Source organism: Glycine soja, chromosome 13 (genome assembly GCF_004193775.1).
Source record: "Glycine soja cultivar W05 chromosome 13, ASM419377v2, whole genome shotgun sequence".
Taxonomy (NCBI): domain Eukaryota; kingdom Viridiplantae; phylum Streptophyta; class Magnoliopsida; order Fabales; family Fabaceae; genus Glycine; species Glycine soja.
The window spans coordinates 27,926,945-27,949,489 of NC_041014.1; the positions used below are offsets into that span (position 1 = coordinate 27,926,945).

Here is a 22,545-nt window from a genome sequence, read left to right on the forward strand (position 1 = left end):
GTTGGTTTCAAAGGTTTTTGCACTTTCCGATGGAAGAGAAGGAACATGAATAGAGTTAAATTGAAAAATACAAAAGATAATAAAGAAAATAAAAAATCAAAATAAAAATAATCTCAACCATTAATTTAAAATTTTAATAGATCTAACTGTTTAAAAAACCTTTTACACAACTTTTGCACGGTAGACTCCATCCAGGTTATATATATGCTTATGGTTAATTTTATGATTTCTCATGTTTTGAGAATAGGGATCAGGGATTGACTTTTCGTGTATCTTGTTTCAATTCCATGTAGGTAATGCCAAGAGAGACTTTATCCTGGAACTATAGAGAGCTAATTATGCATATGTTTTGTATTTAAAGTAAACAAATTATGCTTTTTTGTTGACATTTATTTGAGCTTTAAACTCGGAGTAGTACCGATAATAAGTTGTGTTTTTTAGGCCCTTTTGACCAAAGGGTATTGCTCACACTGGAGGAGCGCATAATTTCGCCCCCTTTATTTTAGGGTTGCTATCTTCATAAAGTTGTTCATACTACTTTAGTTGTTCTTTTCCTTATATTTTGTTTTGCTGTTTTAGGTTCCTTAAAGTCAACCCTGAAGGTTAAGTTCCGTGTCATAAAGTTTGATGAGAAGTGGGTTCCGGATTCAGATTTTATTACTCAAACATTGGAAGAGATTATAGAAGTATCCTAATTCCTAGCCCACCATTGGTGACTGTCCCCACCAACTTCAAAATGCGCATCTCAATGATAATGGAATATCCTTTATATGGCATCTCCATGAGAAGTATGCTACCATTATCACTATCAATCAAAATGCGCAACACTTTTTTTTAGCCTGTTGACTGTGAAGTATCGAGCAATCACCATTATCATTAGCCTTCTCAGAATTTTCTTCCCCATCCAATTGTTGTGCATCGTATAGAGGTGGCCAAGCAAATGCTTCGATGCAGGCAGCGCATTGCACCCTCAAAGGTGAGACCGACGATATGGAACTTCCCAACACTCCTTCCACATATGTTTGCCAAAACAAGCGAGTGCTACTCTAATAGGTGATTACCAAGATGAATGATAGGCATTAATATCATGTTAAATTTCATTTTAAAATCAAATGATCTTAAATGAAGTTGTCCAACAGACATATAAGTTGTACCGCAAGTTGAAATAAGTTCCCAACAATATTTAGGTGCAAAAGTTTTCTTTAAGGGGTTAACTGCTGTTTGCAGAAAGGTTTGGGATAAAGAGGAAAATAAAATGTTTAAACAATTAATACGACAAAATTTAATATATGATCACGCGATTAACATGTTAACTAAGGATGTTCTAATTAAGTGCAACATCTTTCTGTTACATTTCTTGTACATTATTACACAAGACTAGCAGATAATTCAAAGTCTAAATTACAGCTAGGGAAACTACATCTCCCATTCTTTTTCGGTAACTACTAGTAATTGCAATACCAACGTATTAAACAGTTTTTATGTTGTGCGAAAGAGATAAAAGGATAGGAGAAATTAAAGCATAAGGTGCTGCTGCCTGCTGGTTTATGAAGCTGCAAATCTAATTTTCACAATATGGCAAGTCTAAGAAGTAAGAACCATGCTTTGGACTGTGATCTAGAGATGCCTTGAACCAGGAATGTCAATCCAATGCAACTGGAGCTCCACTTCCCCAGTCTCAACATTTCTTAGTCTAAGAACCATGTTTTGGACAACTTTGCCATCCTTCCACACAATGTGACTCTCTTCAGCTAAACTGTTTTGTCTGCTAGGTAGCACTTTTGTAACTATAGTATTGTTGGGGAGACTTGATAAGCGCATCTTCACTGCTTCAATAAATGGACCTATGAAAAACTCTGCATCCCCCATTTTGTCATCCATGCTAAATGTGTCCTTGTCATACACATGCTGCATCAAAGGACAGTAAATATTACTGCCAATTCAATAGAATTTGCTGGTAATTTGAATTAATTCAAACTTCCATGATCTTCCATATGCACAGTAAGTAACAAAGCTATGCATTGTTTCAGCAAACTCCACATTAGTCCCTAAAGTTCAACATCTTTTGATGCTAAGAAATTGTTCATATGGCTTAAATGTTCAGTACTACATGGATAACAGTGAATATGCATATCAGTAACATGACTGATTCAGATGGTCTAATGCAACTTTCAATTTTTATATTTTTTTCCTCAAATTTTGCTCTGTAGTATTGAAACACAAAGATTATAATTTATAAGAACAGTTACTTACTAGATGAATTGGAGCATGAGGGTCAGAGATAGACAAGGTCAAGTCATCATTCCATTCAGGATTTAGATTCTTATTGACTACCCGAGTCTTCAGCTTCTGCATATGAGACATAAAATGCAGTAATGAATTGGATGTTCAGAGTTCAGACAACAAGAAACACATAAGGTTTCTTCTACCCGTCTACTATTTGATAGTACCAATTAACATATTGAGCCAAATCATGGAAAACCATATAGTTAGAAATTTAGAATAAACAATTAATTACTCCTTACACATGAAGTTCAAATGAAGAAAGAATCACAGAAAAGGCTATTTTGGGATGAAAACAGAAATTTTATACTAACTTATTCATTGGAAAACACCCCCAAGAAAACGATGAGAAGAGAGCTAAAACTTGATTTGGCTAACAAAAAACAGCTTAGACAAAGGTTATTATAATATAATTTATGTGCCGGCCATATCCATTTGTTTGTTGAAAAATATTTTAAATACTTCGAAGATTACTAATTTTTTGTTTTTATACTATTTTATATATTTTTAATGTCAGTGTGGGACATGTTATTTGACACTAGCCATCAAAACGTATTGGTTTGGCTAGTTATGACTTGTCTTTTTATGTTCTTCACTGACCACATAAGCAAATTCAAAATTTTCAGATTTATCTTCTCTAAATTGAAGGGTGTATTTTAAAGAATAATAAAATGCACTCATAATAGTACAATAGTGATTTTTTTGAAGAATCAAATCCTAAAATTTATATGCAGATGATGTGCAAGAGTGGGAGAACATTAACTTTTAACTTGAATTAGCCTCTTTGTCTTAAAAATGTTGACACAGAATACTTATAGCTATATCAACTATATTTTTTGTAATTTGTTTTAAACTCATCTTCTTCTCCAACAAAGTTCTAAAACCATCTATCATCTATGTATATTGAGAAGTCAAGACATGAAAAAATGAAACAGATACTCCACTTTTAGTCAATCAAGGTGAGTATGCATCAGAAGCAAAGGGGTAGACACATAAAAAGAGGGGATTAAAGAAAAGAGAAAGAAAATTAAGAGAAAAAACTAACATAACAAAGAGAAAAAGTCAACAAGCTCTCTCAAGAACAGAACCAAAAGATGATCAGAGAAAAGTGGAGAAAAAAAACTGACCTGCTTGCCCATTTTGATGACAACATAAGGGTCACTGCTCACCACATCCCTGATGGCAAGATTGACACCTTTTTCAACATGAATTCTCAGCAGACCCAACAAGTTCTCCATGGAAGAAAAATAAATGTGAGGAATGAAATGAAGCAAAATGGATTTTCAAGACAGAACAAGTGGCTACAAGGGACCTGTATGAGTCAAGATCAAAGTGGTTGCAGCTATTTATAATCTGTAGAAGGTTTTCTCTCTCTCTATTTATTATTTTTTTTAGGACTTGTTCTCTCTTTTTTCTTTAGTTACTGTGCTAGAACTTAGAAAAGCAGAGCGTTTTTTTTAACTTGTTCTCACCTGTCTTTTCATAGGATCCATACAAATGATATTTTTTTTCTTTCAGAAGTTACGATAATTCTCAATAGTAAATTAATTTTTCGTCCCATATTAATATATATAATGAGTTAGAATAATTTATTTAATAAAAAAATTTATGTTTGACTTTTATTATGTGTAAAATAAATTTAGATCAATGATAATTACATGTTATAAACGAAATTAGTCTCATACTAATAAATTGAAAGAGACTCATAATGTGGGCTGTTTCTGAATTTGAATAACACGCTTTTCCAATTTTTCCATTGTTTAATCATAGAAGTATCCCACGTTGACTCTCCAGATGGCGTCCGGGAGTAAGAGAATTAGTCCAATGTTAGTGGTAATCTTAATGCTAAGTAGTGAATTGTGAAAGGTTTACCCAATTCTCTAAAATACAAATAATTTATTTTTTACGTTTTGCATTAAAAAAAGGTTGAAGAGAAAACACATTATTGGAAACTTATTCATCTTTTTAATTTTCATGAGAAAAAAGAGATAATCTAAGACATTTTAGACAAAAAAATAATAATTAATGCATAAATTATTTGTTATTGAACAATGATAGTAAAACTAAACAATAGAAACAAAATGTTTTTTTTTTGCATATGAGATTTTTATTTTTAAAAGTAAATTTTTTAATACAAAGTATGAAAAAATTATGACCAACAAATGAAGGTGTAAATTGAAATACTAAAAAATAAACTAGTAATATTTTATTAAAAAACTGAAAAAACAAATATTTTATAAAGTCATGTATTAAAACCAAAATATCTTTTAAATACCCTAATAATTAATGTATTTTATTAAATAAATAAAAACGAAACAATTGCGAAGTAAGTATTTAAAGTAGTTTTAATTTAAGCAGTAAAAAACATATAAAAAACGAGGTCAAAAGTCATTTGAACTTTGACAATACTTGCAGTGAGTGCTGAAGCACCTTCCAAGTAACAAGCATGTCAAGTTGAGATGGAACACCATTCCGGACACAAATTTGGCGTGCGAGACATATTTGTCGATTTTTGAAGGAAATAAATTGGTTGGACCAATAAATGAACTTGTCTGCCTCTGCCTACATTATTATCTTATAAAAGACTTAATATATTTTGTTTCAATAAAAAATTGTTCAGTTTGTGGTGGCTATCATGAAAATAATGGACTGGCAGAGATGTAGATAGCTTATGAGTACTAAACAAATTCCTAAAGTGATTTACAAAAGTAAGGGCAATTTCATCTCAGGAGGAAGTGTTATGCTCATCCTAAAGTGTCTGTTGCGCTTAATTAAAACATGAAAGAATTTGGATCATTTATCAGCCTGCAGGAGATATTTGTTTTTTATGAGCTGAACAAATTTAATAGACTCCGTTTTTCTAAGTATAATGGTCTGTCCTCTAGTGCAGTTTGCCAGAGCAAGAAGGGAAGGATCCTGAGGATTCTACCCTCTATTATGTATTTATGTATTTCATGCACTTCTATGACTCTTACACTAAACTTTCACACGCCCTCTGTCAAGTTTGATTCTAATTAATAAAATTTAATTTCTTTATCAAAAACATTATTTCAGCTCTATTGCTAGACATATTTTATTTTTAAAAATTATACTTGAAAAACATAAAATAAAAAATTCACAATTATCCCAAACGGTCCTAAAGAATGTGAGCTATGCTTTTGCTATTTTCTACTCCCTATTTTGAATTAATTGAAGTTAAAAGTTATATATATATATATAGATTAAAAAACAGTTTTTTAAGGGATTACAAAAAGTTGAAATCTAGTAATTTTAACTCTCCCAGTTCTAACATAACTTGAATCATATTAGATTTACCAAAATATTAATTAAACCCAAATGAAAAAAGCTTTCTTTTTCAAATTTTATGTAGTTTTATTTTGAAGAGTTGATTGATATGATTAGCACTCGTAAGTGATCAAGTTCGAATGTAAAGTTGGTGCCATCCACAAAAACCAGGCCAAATAATTCTGCATATCATGTCGTTCGATCAGTGAAATGTTTTATTCTAGGTTAGCTTAGTACCCATCTCGGACCAAATTGTCTTTAGTGGGTCCTTGGATTGAAGTAGAGTCTTTCTAAATTAAAAATTTTCTCACACAGAACAAGGATTCCACAATGCAAGCATTCTTTAAAATTGCCAAGAGTAGGCACGACATGCGGAAAAAGAAAGTTCATTTGTTCTACAGACTCAAATACAATGACTGATTTATTTTCTGCTTTTGTATTCAAACACATTTCTTCAATAATCTTGAAAAACTATTATCCATTGAATTAATGTGGTTTTGTTGGTATATATTGTAATTGGGTTTCTATGCACATATAACACTTTGCTGTTGGGCCGTTAGCCTATTATGGATGCAGGGGTTTTGCTTTGTCACCAGCCCAACTGCTGATACACCCAACAAATTAATGTTCTTCATCTATTTTTAAAAGCATTTTCCTTTTGTTTTTCCCCGCTGCAATACTTGTGTCTCTCTTCTCCCTTTATTTGCATTTGTTCTTCATCACGCCGACGCCGCCACCATTCATGCTGCCTTCGCGCCACCAATGACCACCACCGTAGTTATGTTGTCATTGTCTCGTCGTCGTAAGTGCCCTTGTCATTCTTTTTTGTTGGATTTTATGCTCATTCACGGTTGGGGAGGATTGGAAATCCGTATAAGACATATGGATTGACAACCAGTATGCCTTGTACGGATTGGTAATCCCTATAAAGCATACGGATAACCTATCCGTATGCTTATACAGATTAGTAAAATGTATAAGACATGCGAATTGGCAATTCATATGCTTTATAAGGATTACCAATCTGTATATTTATTTTTTCAATTTGAGATAAAAAAAATATTTTATAATTATTTTAAAATTTTAAATAAATTAATATTTTTGTTTAATTTTTTTGTAATATATAAATATTGTTGTAAATTTTTTGTGTAATTTTATTTAATTAATTATATTTATTTTTTTAAGTTAAATTTTATTAAGAACTTAAGTAATTTGTTTATTTTAAAACAAATATTATTGTGATTTAATTATTTTTAAAAAGTATTAGTAAATTACAATTTGTTATACTTGATATTTTAAATAGTGTTTTATAAATTTGTAAGTGTTTTATAAATTTATTAGTATATATTTGACAATTTAGTTAGTTTAACAAGAAAATGTAAATTTTTAAATTACAAATTTTATAATTTGTAAATTTCAATTTTTATATAAATATATATATATATATATATATGTGATTATTGATATAGTCGTATATATTATTACAGTCATAGTATTAAATATCTATATAAATAGTGTTTGGAAGTATAAAATTAAAATATTTTCATTAGTAAAAAAAATTTAAAGTTATTGTTATAGTAATTTGTTGAAAAATGAAATAGTGATTTGTTAGAAATAAAAACCAAAATTGTAGTTATATTTGGGTCATTAATTTAACTTTACTAGAATTAGTGTTGTGTAATCTATATATTTGAACAAAAATCTATATGCATTTATGAATATATTAAAGTAATAAAAAAAAGTTATTAAAAAATAATACAAATTTTATTTATAAATTATTAAATAATAATTGATTGAAGTATTCTTTGAACGCTTACATAAATTGTTTTGACTGTTTTAATGCACAGATTATGGTTAGAACCAGAGGTTTGGGTTGGGCTATAGGCAGAATTATAGGAAGAACCCAAGGGAGAGAAGTCACTGGTGATGCAGATGAAGTCCCCTAACTGTGAAGGCTCACAACATTTGCACGTAGGCAATGGGAAGCTAGAGCTGATGCTGAGGATGTTCAGCATGTGGATCATGCAGATGACGAGGTTTATGAACAGCTTGAAGAAGCAGCTGTTGATGATGTAGTTACTGATGTCGAGGGTTTTTCAGGCGAACCCCATGATACATCAGTTTTGATGGACTATGTTTATCATGTGGCAACGGAAGTTTGGAATGGAGAGGTATTTATATTTTTAAATAAAAATATTTTTGTAACTATTTGTTATTATTGCTTAAATGAGTTAAATTATGATTTTTAGGAATGTCCTGAGCTGAAGTTATCCTCCCATGGAAAGAAGGTTGAGAAATTTGGCAGACCTACTCAAGAGATCGAAGGCTTAGTGGTTGCCACTGGATTAAGTCCTTTAATCGCATGTTTGCTGAACACAGGTGATTAAGGACTTATGTTTGCTTTCATGGAAAGGCGGTATAAGGAAACTTGTAGTTTCCATATGCTAGAAGGAGATGTGATTATTACCTTGGATGATGTGGCATCGTTGTTGCATCTGCCTATTACAGGCATGTTCCATACCTTTGAGCCTCTTCATGTGGACGATGTCATGTTTCTCTTAGTCGAATTGCTTGAAGTCAGTGCTAAAGAGGCAAGAGCTGAGACAGTACAATGCCATGGGGCATATGTGCGACTATCCTAGCAATGAGACGTATATAAGAGAAAATGAAACGCAATACAGTGGACTGTAGCAGCTCGAGCGTATTTGTTGCATCTTCTTGGTAGCACACTTTTTGCTAACAAGAGTGCCATACATGTGCATGTGGTATTCTTGGACACATGTCGTGACCTGATGCAGAGTGAAAGCTATGCATGAGGAGCCGCTGCACTGGTGCATATGTATGAAAATTTGAATGATGCGTCAAAAAGTACGACCCGACAACTTGCAAGATAATTTGATTTTTTTAAAAAAAATTAATTTGGATTGATTACTTTTTTTTGACAATCGTGTTGAATTTATTTGTTTTTAAAATATGTGCATTGTTGGATCTATGAGCACTTTTCGACTGTTGGTTCTGCTATTGCTACTGAGGATTATGATGAGAGGAAATCACGTGTCTGTCGTTGGAAGTCTAGGAAGGCATTACCAGTATCGACGTACCGTAAGTTTTTGGATAGATTGACATTTGATGTTGTGTGCTAGATTCTGTATGGGGAGCACCGTGCATTCAAAGAGTTTGAGGTTATCTCTTTATTTTCCGGTCATATCAGATGGGGTCCATCTATTGTCATACATTGATCGGAGAAGGTAATACGACAATTTGGGTATGTGCAGATCATTCCTCCACATCCTGCTCCTCTTTCTCTATGTATAGAAGACATTGATGATAGATGGATTCAATTTTTTGAATACATTGCACCAATGGGTCAGATATGTGTAGCGCTTGGACAGTGTTCACCAGACTACATGGAGTGGTTCTACATGATATCTCATCCCTTCATGAATCCGGTACAGCTTGGGGATCCTCCTAGACATCTACCCGCGCAGCACCATGACACATTTGTTGAACCAGATGTTGCCCAGCACCTAGTGGTGGCAGCGACTATGGATGAAACAACAAAAGATGCACATGCCGATGTAGACCATCCTTGACATGTAGTGGTAAACAAAATTATCAATTGTGACTGTTACTCAATTTATGTAAACATGCATTAACCCTAAATATTTTTATGGTTTTTTTATAATTTCTTAGGAGGCTTGCCAAGCAATAGCTGAAAGGTTGGAAAGGTTGCTCAACCTAAGGATACTGACTGAGGGAACAAAAGCATACACTGTCACTGAAGAATGTCTACGCTCGATATAGACGTAGGCGACATATGAAAGATGCATGAAGACTTTTGCGATTATTTAGGTTTCATATGATTTATGTATCAGATATGAGAATACAATGTTTATTATTTAATGTTATTTGATAAGTTATTTAAATAATTTGGTTTACGTTGTATTTGAATTTAAAAGTAATCACCAAATTACATTATTATGTTAAACCTTTAGTAACCCTAATTAGGCAAACCAACCCAATTACACTAATTAGTTACGCCACAGTAAACTTTGATCAATGGATTGACTTTGTGATAAACACACAAAGACATACTCCCAATAAATATCATCTGAAAATTTAGTGAAACACACGTATATTATGGTATTACATGACAACCACTTAAGTAACTAAATCTTCAATCTTCACCTAAATCAATAAATTTTATTTTCAACCTTGACAAATTTTTATATTGTTGCATTCTACTAATTATGGTGTGGGCTACTGCTTTTCCTGATGATGACAATGTATAGACCATAACAACACTAGTGGCAGTAACGAACAATGTTCTCTTAAGAATACCTATTACATAAGGACATACATGTTCAAAATATCATAACATATTTTATACAAAAATTACACAACACATGGTGATCATGCATTTACCTGAACAAAATAATTTTCATACACATGACCAATACATATGACGCGATACACAGAAGAATTTGTTGGTGGTTGACTTCAAAGAAAAAAAATGTCATGATTTGTTGGAGTAAAAGAGAAACAAGGATTATATTATACCTTGATGCAATGAAATATCCCATGTCAGTTATATTCATCCACTTGTCCCTGGTAACCTACATGTAACAGTAAACAAATTGAATTTATTTAAAGCAAATCAAATCGAACAAAATGTACCATTAAAGTTATATACCATGGATAATCCATCAACAAGGACAACTTTAATTCCTTAAATTTGTCTATGCCACCAACTAGGTTGATATACTTATCAGACCATTTTGTAAGTTCTTTATGCAAATGGTTGTGCATCAATGACCATGAATCTTCACCCATACCTAATAAGGCAGCAATTGCACGATATCCACAATTACCATCAGTTTTGACATCAACAATGTTTACAATGAAATCATGAATGCATGGATGAAATTGATCCAACATCGGCATGCTCCTTCTTTGAATTAGTTGCTCAGATGATGATGCACTACGCTTCTGTACAAAATGTAATGCATCAACATACTTCCAGTAAGACAGATCACGCTTTGTTGATCTTTGTTGTTTGGTCATCAGTTTCTTCTGAGCACCTTTTGTTTTCATCTTTTCTGGAGGAGCACACATAGAGTTTAGATTAGGGTAAACAATTTCCCAAAGTTTACTCTTCAAAGTAACTTTTCCATAAACATCATGCTCTTCAAATCGTTTGGATATGGTTTACATCTCTTCGGTTATGCTCACTTGGGGCTCAGATAACCCTTGGTCTGAAAAACTTAGCCTTCGCCAAAACATATGGATTGTCTCAAGTGGTATGGTACCTAGAACATATTTAGATAGCTCACATGCACATCAAAGACCGTGAGTAGTTCTCATCACACATCCACAACGAGAAAGGTTTTTGCCAGCATAATGTACACGCTCAAACTCAGCAACAATCTGATTAAAAGCATACCTTGATACCATACCAAGTAGTCTCTTGTATAAGGTAACCTTAAAAACATGTGCAACCACATGTGTACTTGTCTTAAAAGATGCCTTAATTTCAGTGTGTTGCAGCATGATCATGTTGTTCATGGCTTCCTAAACACTACATAGGTCTCCAAGGCTATTTTGTAGTAGTCTCTTAAAGGCTCAATGAGCAGACTCAACCCTGCAAATGAAATATGCAAGTAGGTAAAGAAACATAATTTTTTTAATCCATTTAACTGTAAACCATGACAACAACAAAAATTTAGAATCTTCGTACATGTTAGTTGTTGTGTTTCTCAAGTGCATCACCTTATTCGTCCAGGCTTTAACAAATCTTTCTTGGTGAGGAATCAACCATGTTTGGTTGACATAGTCAACAAACATTGGCCATGGTGAGTAAGTAATTTCAAACTTTATAAGACACTCATCAAACTGTTGCTCAGAAGGATAATCCACCAAACACCCCTAGGCTTCCATGACATAATCCCATGCTTTTTTTTACCAACCAGGGTTTTACACTTTGCCTTCACATTCTTATCAATGTGAAACCGATACAACAAATTGGTAGCCTCAGGAAATACAGTTTTTACTGCATTCATCAATGTTAGATCTCAATCAGTAACAATAACTCCAAGGAGTGCATCATGTTTGAGGAAAAGACCTCGAAACCGTTGTAGAGCCCAAACAACATTATTCAGACGCTCTCCCTCCAAATAGGCAAAAGCAATAGAGAATATCTAACGACAACTTGTACCTGTTTGTTTTGTAGGTATCATCTATCAAAAATACCAAATTACAGACATTTGTTAATTTGACTGCATCAAGATGACTACAAAATATGTCACATACAACATCTTCATCCTTTAATCTATGCCAATGAATATATTGATCCCATTCAAGAAGCTTCATTAGTTGTTGCATTTCAGTATTGTTGCCTCTTATGGAAGAACGGTAAACATTTCTTGCATTGTATATTTTCTTGATAGTTGTATAACTACTGTCATTGTGCCTTCAATTTAGAAGGATATTTCTTGGATTCACCATTGACTTTGTCATATCAGCAACAATGATCTTCATATCCTTAATCAGTCGACCAACATATGGATGTCCTACTAAAGACTTCGCCAATTCATGATTGTGACTTCCACAAATTAAATTCACCATCCATCCTTCGCCTCCCACAACTAGTTTTGCACGCAGCTTAAATGGACATCCATATTTTCTACTGTCAGTACATGTTCTTACTAGATCCTTCTTCTTGACCCTATACTGATCACTCCTTTCACAACTAATTAAAACAAATGAGGTCATTCCTCTAATACCATTATTTGTGTCTGACCTCATAATCACTGCCACAAATCTAATTTCATAAGCAATGGATCGAGCCAAATACAGAACATCATCATGGGTAACAAGCACTTATAATGTAATCCATACAAGTTTAGTCTTCAACGAATATTCATTTGATTACTTTAATAACAATAAATCATATTAATACTTGAGAAATATTGAACGTATCAGAACAATCAACATGTTCTTCATTCACACCACCTTCGTCTTCATTTTGGCCATTCATATAAACTTCTTCAGACATTACACTATCATACATCCACTTATCTTCGTCCATCTTAACAAAATATTCAAAAATTTCAATGACAAACAAAAAATCCCTAACCACACCATAATTATACTATCATATAATTTTCTCATTTTTTACTACATTTATTAATATAATACATTAAATTAAATTAAAAATGAAAAAAATTTATGTATAAATTTTTTAACCCTAAATATCACTTTCTTACTATACAAACTATAACTATCAAATGAATATTCTAATTATATCTATTTAAAATTTTTAATTATCAATTCTAATTTTTTTCTAATTAAACAATTAAATAACTTTTAAAAAAAAACATAAATTTAAAACAAAATTATGAATTAATAATCTGTATGATTCATACGGATTATCAATCTGTAAGTTATATTAAATTTATGAATTTTCAATCTGTAAATTTAGTTTAACTCATGGATTACCAATTCGTTAGTATTACGCAAAAAAAAAATGGCCACCTTACCTCAACCGTTAAAGACCAAATCAGCCATCGTCACAATCACCATTTATCAACGAATCATCGTAAAACAATATAATTCGACCAAAAAGGACATAAGAATGAACAACAAACTCTCACAAATAACTTCTCACAGAATAAACGATGACGAAGGAAAAAATTAAAACAAGCTCAGACAAAAATGAAAAAGAAAAGTGTTACTTATAACACAAGGATATAATGAGTATTTTTAAAATTTTGCTAGATGTATCAACAAATCGGCTAGTGTCTGAAGCAAAACCTTGTATGCAGCGTAGGACACACCCACTCTTTATATATATATATATATATAAATGTTCTACCTCTCTCCGTACGTCTCTGTTCCCTTCCCCATCAAGGTTTTTGGTCTGTATTTTGGTAAGAACTTGTTAAGGTATACAACAAAAAAACCTGTTTTTGTTGTTAAGCCTAAATTATATTTTATATATTTGAAATAACTATTTATTATAAAATTTAATTATAATGTAATTTATATACTAAAAATATCTATTTATTATAAATTTTATTTATATAAAAATAACCATTTATATCGTCCGTAAGCTAAAATATAACTTATAACTTATTTACAAAATTGATAAGTGGTCCATCTATTTCTGACTAGGGTGACAAATTAATTTATTTATCCATCATTTTTTCATAAGTAAATTCATCCATTCTATTTATGATAAAAAAAATGGATTGGATTCAATTCATCTATTTAATTTTATGTATGGTTAATTATTCATCTACTATTTTCAAAATTCAATGAATAATCTCATTTTTTTTAATCAATGAATAATCTCATTAATACTTATTAATCCGTCCACTATTTTTTAAATGAAAAAAATTCCAATTTTTTTCATATTTAATTCTTTACTAAATTTATTTTTAAAAATTGTTTAATTTTTTTATTTCTTCAATAATCCAATTTAAAATCAAAAACCAAAATTAAGTTTTAAAATTTATAGAAAATACCCTTAAAAAACACGAAAAAACAGGGTTATGAAAATTGAAATTCCTATCTTCCTTCCTGGTTCCTACCCTGATAAAAATTGAAAATTGAAATAGTGACTTTACCTTTCTCTCTGCTACGTCGTTCACCGCGAGTTCACGGCCGCACTATTTCCTTCAGCAGCCTTTCTCTCCGGCACCGTTGTTCACCACGACCTAGTCTGACAAGCTTTTCTCTCTGGTACGTTTAGCGTTTTGCTTTTTGTTTTTTTCTTCTTCTCCCTGTTTGTTTGTTTTTTCTTTCAAAACCAGCAACGTTGTCACAGTTAAATTAGTTCCTTTCTCAGTTTATCTCTTGATATCATTGACAGCACCGTGTTTTATTCATTCAGTTATATCACTGACTCTGCTTGTGAAACTTCAAAAGTGTTATTTTTATTTTTATTGTTTGTAGATATACTGTTTAACAAAATGCCTGCATGTGAAAACTTGAAATGCATTATTTTGATTTTGATTTTTATTTTTTGGTGCCAAAGATTTGTAATAGCAGAAGAGAAAGCTATAGTTCTTCGATTAGTTACTGTTGAGTGGCATAAAAATAATAAAAAAATTCCTTTCTACATGGTGGGTTCTATTATATCTTGTTGTGAAAAATTGATTTGGAAGATGTACTGAAATCAGAATAAGATCCTGTTCTAGGAGTCACAGGTGGACTGAACTCCAGTCTTACATATTCAGTTTGTGTTTATGATTCTATCCTATGGTTTAAAAACTCATGTTCCATATGTCTACTTTCATGTCTTGTGGAGCTATGAACTTCTCCCTATATGAAACTATTCTGCTAGTGTTGCTCTGAGTTTTAGAGAGTGTCACGATTCCATCCTTGCATGGACAGTGAAAAACCAAGAGATTAGAGAATGGTCCCTGCATATTATTATTCTTGTTTGATTGAGGAAAATTGGGTAAACTTGGTCTGAATTCCTACTTGAAATGGAATATTGTTGTTAAATCTTTAGGTATTAATGGGGATTTGGGAATCCTTGGAAAGGTCTCTAACAAAATTCTAACTTGGTGAAGAGTATGTGCCGTGATGCAATATTGCTAAACCGCCTTCTGAAGGTATTGACTAGGAACTTAAGTAAGATAAATTCTCAAATTTACCATGAGTATCATAATGGAAAATTTGAAGTTAAAAGCAAATAAGAATTTCAATTTGAATATTGTTTTACAGCTTGGTGAATTGTATGTGATGCGTGTTGCCTCTTCAAAATGATGACCTTGTGTTGTGTTGTAGATCTGTAGCACTGTGACAGTTTCTGTCTTCTCTATTTTATTCTTGTTTAGTTGCTCAAATTATATGCACTGCTCTAATATTTGAACATTGCTATTTTTCTTCATAGGGTAAAACATACCCAACTCATTTTTTTTGCTTCTGATGTCCACCCCAACCCAATTTTGTGTGTTTAAGCTGTATTAGCAGTGTGATTTGTTGTATTTTGTGAAAACTGGAAATTTAATTCTGTAATTGTCTGTTTCTGTATTGGCTTTATTGCAGAAGCAAAGGAGACACTCTCTTGTGTTGTTACTGCCTTTTCTCTCACTCTGTTGTGTTACAAATGAAAATGTATGTTTCCAGCCTTTTTGTTTGTTTTCAAAATTAATACACTAATTTCAATTGAACCTTCTCTTTTATATTGGGATATGATTGATGTTTAATACCTTTGTCGCAGCTTAGAGGGCAATGCTGGTGCACTCACAAATTTTGAGGTCCTTGATTTCTTACGAGCTAAAGGAGCTTCAAAGGATCCAACAAGAGTTATTGCCAAAGTATCACAGTCTGAATACAAGGTTGGATTTTCTTTTTCTAATAAATGGCAATACTTGTAAGCTTTATTGGTAGATGAATGTGCTGTATATCTAACAGGTTTATGATTATTTGGTTGACACTGCTGCCTCTGTTCAAACAAGAGAGAGCATCAATGAGTTCTTGACAAGTGTTAAACAGCATGACCTGGCAAAAGCTGAGGTTCTGAACATATTAAACATTGGGCCAGCTGCCGAAGTTGAATTATACCCAGTAAGTATCAAAATTTTGATTTTCCCATTTATTTTACACCCAAGCATAGTTAGAAGTTATTAGCTCTGCAATATTTTAGCTGTAACCACATTATCTGCAACATGTTTTCTGTTATTTGCCTTTAGCTTTGAAGTACAAGTTGAAAGGGGCAGTGCTTTTATTAATTTTGTTCACAAATAATACATTCTCTAATTCTTCTATTATAGGGGAACAATTGTCCCTTAAATTAGGAAACAAGGAAACTGTGAGGAAATAAAAGAAACAAAGTAAAATATCACATATTTTGATCCCCTAAGATGTTTTTATTATTTACAACAGGTTTTAAGCTGTGTTGTAAACTTGTCAACACCAACATAAAAAGCAACATATAAGCTACAAAAGAATTACTTTGTTCTGATATATAAATATAATATAGTACTACTCTTGTCTCAAATATAAGAAAAAAGTACATTTTTCTTGGTCTCAAATATAAGAAAATTTCAACTAACTTTATCTCATTTAATGCTACTATCTCTAAAATACCCTTCATTTAATTGAGGTTTTAGTTCCAATGACTCCTTTTTATTCCTTATACCAAGTTGCAATGAAAGGTAAGTTGGAAAAAACTTTAATTTTTAATTGAGATTTTTTTTTTGCTCAGCCAAGTTATAATATATCATTAATGAGTACCAGAGGTACTAAAAAATACAGGTTTTAAAAGACCTTTCATAGCTAGTTCACTGACAAGCAATGATTACACAAGCTGAAAGATCCCATAGCAAGGTAAATGAACAGGAATGTAGACTATATTCCTATATTCGTGTCCTAAGAAAACCAATTTTGAGATTTGAAGACCACTGATTGAAATGAAGAGTGAAATTCTTTTCTAAGCATTTGAGCCATGTCCATAGAAGAAACACCACATCGTCCATTAGTTTATTAGCGTTGAAAGTGGCATTGGAGAAAATGATGTTGTTTCTGTGCTTCCAAATAGTATAAGTCAGAGCTAACCACCACCATTGCCATCTGTTCGTCTACAATCCTTCATACACTCCATGAATATGCTGTATAAAATGCTGTCTCGGATGATATGGGAAGGCCCCCACCAGATTCACCCAAGACACCGCTTCCCACCATAAAGGGCTAACTTTACTGCAATGAAAGAATAAGTGACTTGCACTCTCATCCGCTGATCTGCAAAGAGGACACAAATACTCCTGCAACTTAACCCGTTTCCTTTTCAAATTGTCTCTGGTTGGCAATTTGTCTTTGATTAACCTCCACGCAAACATAGCCACTTTCGATGGTACCCTGAGCTTCCATAAATCCTTGAACCCTCCATCCTGCCCTTCACCTGATATGGCTTCTCTAATTACCTTATAAGCACTCCTAGCAGAATAATTGCCACTTGGCTCTGCTGTCCAGATCCACTGATCGTATAAATCCAGCCTAGTTCTGAACCCTTCAACTTCTTGAAGGAAAGCGACCGCCATGTCTATCTCACTATCAAACAATGGTCTTCTCCACTGAAATTGCCACTCCCACCCTTCTTCATTGAAAGATCCTAATTGCTGAATGAATTGGTGTTGCTGAGCCGATGTGGTGTATAATCTTGGATATTTCTCTAACAATTGAGTATCTCCACCTATCCACTTATCCTCCCAGAATTTGAACTTGTCCCCACACCCGACCTTCCTCAAAGTTGACCTATTCAACTGCTGTCCCTGATGTGAATGATGATTTATCGTCTTCAGGTCCCTCCACCATAAGGATTCGATACTAGTCCTCGAAGCTCCATCTAGACTCCGCCACCCTCCATACTTTGATTCAAGAACTCTTGTCCAAGTCTCCCCCTGATTCTGAAACAGGTCCCATTTCCACTTTCCCAACAATGATATATTGAACGAAGTGATATCCTTGACTCCTAGTCCTCCTTGTACCTTTGGCAAACATACCGTTTCCCACCGGATCCAAGGAATCTTGTTTTGATCAGATGTCCCACCTCATAAAAAATTCCTCTGTAGTCTGACTGGCTTGTCGGCCACCTATCTGGGGACCCTGAAAAATGAGAAAAAATAAATCGGAATGGATGTTAGCACTGAATTTATGAGAGTCACTCTCCCCCCAAAAGACAAATGTCTTTGTTTCCATCTCGCTAATTTTCTCTCGCATTTAGTGATTATAGGGTCCCAAGTCTGACATCTTCTGGGATTGGCACCAATAGGGATGCCAAGATATGTGAAAGGAAAAGACATCAATCTACAATTGAGATAATTGGATGCACCATAAGTCCACTGATCCGACACACCAAAGGTCCCGCAGCTACTTTTAGCAAAATTTATCTTTAGCCCAGATGCAAGCTCAAAAGCACGCAATATTGCTCTGATTGCTCTTACATTTTCCATAGTTGCCTCTCCCAAAAATATAGTGTCATCTGCCTGCTGGAGTATGCTAACTTCAACCTTCTTTGTGCCCACTAAGAAACCCCTATAGAGCCCTCTGTCAATAGCCTTTGACATTAGACCGCTCAATCCTTCTCGCATTTAATTGAGATTTAACTTTCTTGGTAACATAGTACCTGCATTATTAATTACTTTTAATGTGTAAAAAAAAAGAAAAAAGTAGTTAGTTGGGTCAAACCCCAGCCAGTTTCTAACCAGAAAGATGAATTTCCAGCTGCCAACTGAGGGCCAAATCCTGCATGAAGCTCTCCCATAGCTTTAAGAATACTTCTCTATACATAAGAAGCTCCATGCTTGGGTGTGGCAGTCAAAATAGTACAATTAGCTAAATATTTAGCTGATAGGTTATAAGATTCAATTTTGAATGAATCAGCCGTTATATTTGTTATCAATTCCGGAATTGCTTTTCTAGGGAATCTTGTGATGATATCTCATTTGGAAGAGACAATTAGACTAAACTTTAACTTTCTTTGGTCCCAACTTGTATATAGACCTGTTAGTGAATTAGAGGGTGAAGTGGTGAACTATAGAGCAATGGATTCAAATCTTGGAAACAGACTCTCCAGCCTCCACTTGCGAGGTTAAAGCTGCATATATATATAAGGGAGCCTTCATGCACTAGGTTGCCTTTGATTCGAATACATGTGAGGATGGGCTAATCATGATGGACCAAATCTACAAGAAGATCCAATCTTTGAAGTATTTGAATTTCTTTAATTGTGCTACCTTTGTGAATTTATACTTACCACAAGCTTTGTTCATTTAAGGTAATAAGGGGCAACTAAAACTTAACTATGAATCAATTTTCGAAGGATAATTCATTCTCCCTCACTATTAATTACTTTGCCTCGTGGTGCATCATCTCACCCATGCTCTGAACCAGCACTTAAAAACGCCCAAGGTTTTAGCGTTGACCACTGGGATTTGGGGTTAATGACTTTTGTTGACCCTGTCTGTAATTTATCAGCAAATAATGATGGTGCAACTTTTGTTAGAAAATGAGTTTTTCATGAGTTTAGCTCAACCCTACAAAATCGGCTTGTAAGGTGAGGATTACTTTCCACTTATATAGTTTATCTCGGCACTATTTTTATTCGATGTGGGACTTCAACATGCTCCATCACCACAACTTTTATCCAATTAATCTTGGTATCTTACAGCCCTTACAGATTGCCATTCTTCCGGAGCAATATGACTATTATCTATCTACATATTTGCCTTCTTCAGTGACTATGTTGATGATTGTATTTTTGTCAAAGTTGCTTTTTGATATGACAATTCCTGATTAATGGTGTTTGTTTTGGAATTGTCTATGGAGTAGGGAGGTTGGGTTCATCAGGTTTGCAAGTCTGCTATGTTTGACTGTTCATTAAGAAATAGCAATGCGTGAATTATTAACCCAAGAAATTAGTGTGCTGTGTTTTGTTTGATAAGAAATTTCTGCTAAGAGTCTTGTTATGTATTTCTCCCATTTTAGTAAGACTTTGATCTAGGAGACTACTAATATGCTTTTAAATATTTTGTCTATTTCAATAGCTACTACCCTTACGAAACTGTAATCAGTTTGTTCACTTTCATTACACAGATCTTAGAGGAATCTGATGAGCGTTTTGGAGATGAAGGTGTAACTGAAATAGTAGAGCTGGTGAAGAAAACATTGCCACTGCCTCTCAATATGAAGAAGGAAGAAATCACCAAGGGTGACGAAGAAACCGCAACACTGAAAAATGAAAAAGGTAATAAGATTCGTCAAGACCAAAACGAAGATGGAGAAGAAATGGACACAAGTTAAAACCCTAGTTGTCACCACAACATTATATGAGTAGTGCCAGAGGTTCTGGAGAAGATAGTTCATAGCTGTGTAATTTTTTTTAATTTTGAGTCAATACAAAAAAGAGTTTGATACAAGCCTACGATCTGGCAAATCCTACGGTTGGGCTATTTCCACACATTACTTTCCTTTTATTTATAAATTTAATTAGAATGTACTTATAAATATTTTCACACTAATTCAATTATTGTTGATCATGTATAATTTATTTTCTTTTATAATAATTATTTCAAAATTCATATCTAGAATAAAATTACTATATTAAAATGAAATTCTTTCTTTATTTCTTTGGCACATATTACTAGGGATGGGTAAGTTATATGAGATTTTTTTAGTTTAATTATTAGTATTAAATTTAAGTCTTAAACATATTACTTTTAAATATTTAAAAGAAAAGTTTTGTTGTGAATAATAGTTGTACTACCTAACTTGTCAACGAATAAGATTATTTATTGTATAATAAATTTTGTCTTAGAAATACTACGATGTTTGTTGTGTTTCTAATTAACTAGACTCTCGATGAGAGTTAATCTTTGTTAGTCTCATTATAAAAATTATTAAAAGAGTTCTAAATAAATGTGTAGACCGTGACAATTTTGTTTTAGCCTACAATTTAATGAAAAATTAATTTTTTAATTATATAACTTATTATTAAATTAATCATTAAATATTATATTTTAATAATAAAATAATCTCATAAAAAATTAATTACATAACATAATTATTATACCTTTTATATATTCAGAAACTAAATTAAAATTTCCTTCTTTCAAAAGATTAAATTGCCATGTCTTTAATACATATTAAGATACTAAAATGATGATTTATTCATATTAAAAATGTTTTTTTTTAATTATGAGTTAAATTTATCTGTAGTTAAATTAAATAATGGAATCTTAACGTTAACGTGATAAGAAATGATTTTTTCTTTCCCATTGATTAAGATGTACTTGAACACTACATTCTACTCATCCACACACATAATTAAAATGAAACTACAATATTTTTTTGTTACCAGAATTATCGTAAAATGTGGTGTCATTCATCATTCACTTAAATAAATGACTCACTACGAGCGAGTCATCATCTTCTTGAACTCTTCAAAATTGACGTTGCCGTCACCGTCGGCATCCACGTTTCCGATCATCCTCCGGCAGTCGCTGAGGGAGCACTTCTCCCCCAACCTCCGCATCACGGAGTGCAGCTCCTTCGCCGAGATCAGCCCGTTCTTGTCCAGATCGTACAGCTCGAACGCCTCCCGGAGCTCCCTCCCGTCGCCGCCGCCGCAATGGAACTCGCCGAACTCCTTCAGGTCAATGTAGCCGTCGCCGTTCCGATCAAGCTCCGCCATCATGCGCTTCACCTCCTCCGACGTCGTTTTGGATCCCAGCGCCACCATCATCTCCTTCAGCTCGGCGCACGAGATCTTGCCGTCGCCGTTCTTGTCGAACTTGCTGAAGATCTTGCGCACTTCTTCATCCATGGCGATGAAACCGAGAGAAGAGAAAAAACTTGAGTTCAATTCGGTGAGTTCCACTGGTTGCGGTGAGGTATCTCGCGCTTTATAGATAAAGCGCGAGATCGGCGATTGGTTCACGGAAACGCGTTAAGTAGGAAACAAGTTGAGGAGAGGAAGAAAGGTACAGAACAGTTGTGTTAGTGTGTGAGCCAAACGCGGTGTTGTTGAGTGTGGCTGAAGTGGTGAATGTAAGGTAGTTAGTTAATTGAAAGCGAAGGAAGGCTTTTATTAACCACATAATTTGGACGCGTGTCATGTCCTCGTGGAGTGCACGAGAATCAAGATATCATGTCGTGATCGTGTTTAAAAAGGATTCCATTTCTGCTCTACAAAAATCCTTTATGATAATAATTTTATACACACATCTTTTTTCTCTTTATATTTTTTTTATCTGAGTTTATTAGTTTAGTTAGAAATCTCAGTTGAATCTCTATCTTTCTCTCTTCTTTCTTCACTCACTATTTTATTATAAAGAATATTATTATTTAAATAATAAATGTTGATTCAGTTGATAATATTACACAAAAATGTGAATTTAATTTTTGTTATCAATGTAAAAAAAAATTTGGTTAATGATTTATATGTATAAGTACTATAAAAATCCACAA

At 33.2% G+C, this 22,545-nt stretch overlaps 2 protein-coding genes across 4 annotated transcripts; both read right to left on the minus strand.

Annotated features, from left to right (window-relative positions):
- Positions 1-1,032: 1,032 nt before the first annotated feature.
- On the minus strand, positions 1,033-22,140 carry LOC114382710 (probable calcium-binding protein CML27). 3 transcript variants are annotated; one of them, XM_028342290.1, is made up of 4 exons: positions 21,489-22,135; positions 17,137-17,143; positions 12,575-12,579; positions 1,033-1,046 (listed from the first exon to the last, which is right to left on the minus strand). In XM_028342290.1, coding segments are annotated over exons 1-2 (414 nt in total). In that variant the 5' UTR covers positions 21,902-22,135; the 3' UTR covers positions 1,033-1,046; positions 12,575-12,579; positions 17,137-17,142. The 3 variants fall into 3 exon arrangements, 2 of the variants coding, with proteins under 2 accessions (XP_028198091.1, XP_028198090.1); XM_028342289.1 differs by lacking the exons at positions 1,033-1,046; positions 12,575-12,579; positions 17,137-17,143 and adding an exon at positions 20,025-20,307 and having other exon boundaries at positions 21,489-22,140; XR_003660278.1 differs by lacking the exons at positions 1,033-1,046; positions 12,575-12,579; positions 17,137-17,143 and adding an exon at positions 20,178-20,307 and having other exon boundaries at positions 21,434-22,135.
- LOC114382711 (protein C2-DOMAIN ABA-RELATED 4-like) lies at positions 1,302-3,708 on the minus strand. Its single transcript, XM_028342291.1, has 3 exons — positions 3,411-3,708; positions 2,254-2,349; positions 1,302-1,908 (listed from the first exon to the last, which is right to left on the minus strand). The coding sequence occupies exons 1-3, from the start codon at positions 3,519-3,521 to the stop codon at positions 1,618-1,620; spliced, it is 498 nt and encodes a 165-aa protein (XP_028198092.1). The 5' UTR covers positions 3,522-3,708; the 3' UTR covers positions 1,302-1,617.
- Positions 22,141-22,545: the final 405 nt, after the last annotated feature.

Excerpts from the sequence above, each read along its gene's own strand:
- LOC114382711 (XM_028342291.1), bottom strand. The coding sequence starts at position 3,521 with ATGGAGAACTTGTTGGGTCTGCTGAGAATTCATGTTGAAAAAGGTGTC. Across the intron at positions 2,350-3,410 it reads TCATCAAAATGGGCAAGCAG|AAGCTGAAGACTCGGGTAGT; the intron begins GTCAGTTTTTTT and ends TCTCATATGCAG. Across the intron at positions 1,909-2,253 it reads CTCATGCTCCAATTCATCTA|CATGTGTATGACAAGGACAC; the intron begins GTAAGTAACTGT and ends CCTTTGATGCAG.
- LOC114382710 (XM_028342289.1), bottom strand. The coding sequence starts at position 21,901 with ATGGATGAAGAAGTGCGCAAGATCTTCAGCAAGTTCGACAAGAACGGC. Across the intron at positions 20,308-21,488 it reads AAGATGATGACTCGCTCGTA|TGTTGCGGTTTCTTCGTCAC; the intron begins GTGAGTCATTTA and ends TTCATTTTTCAG.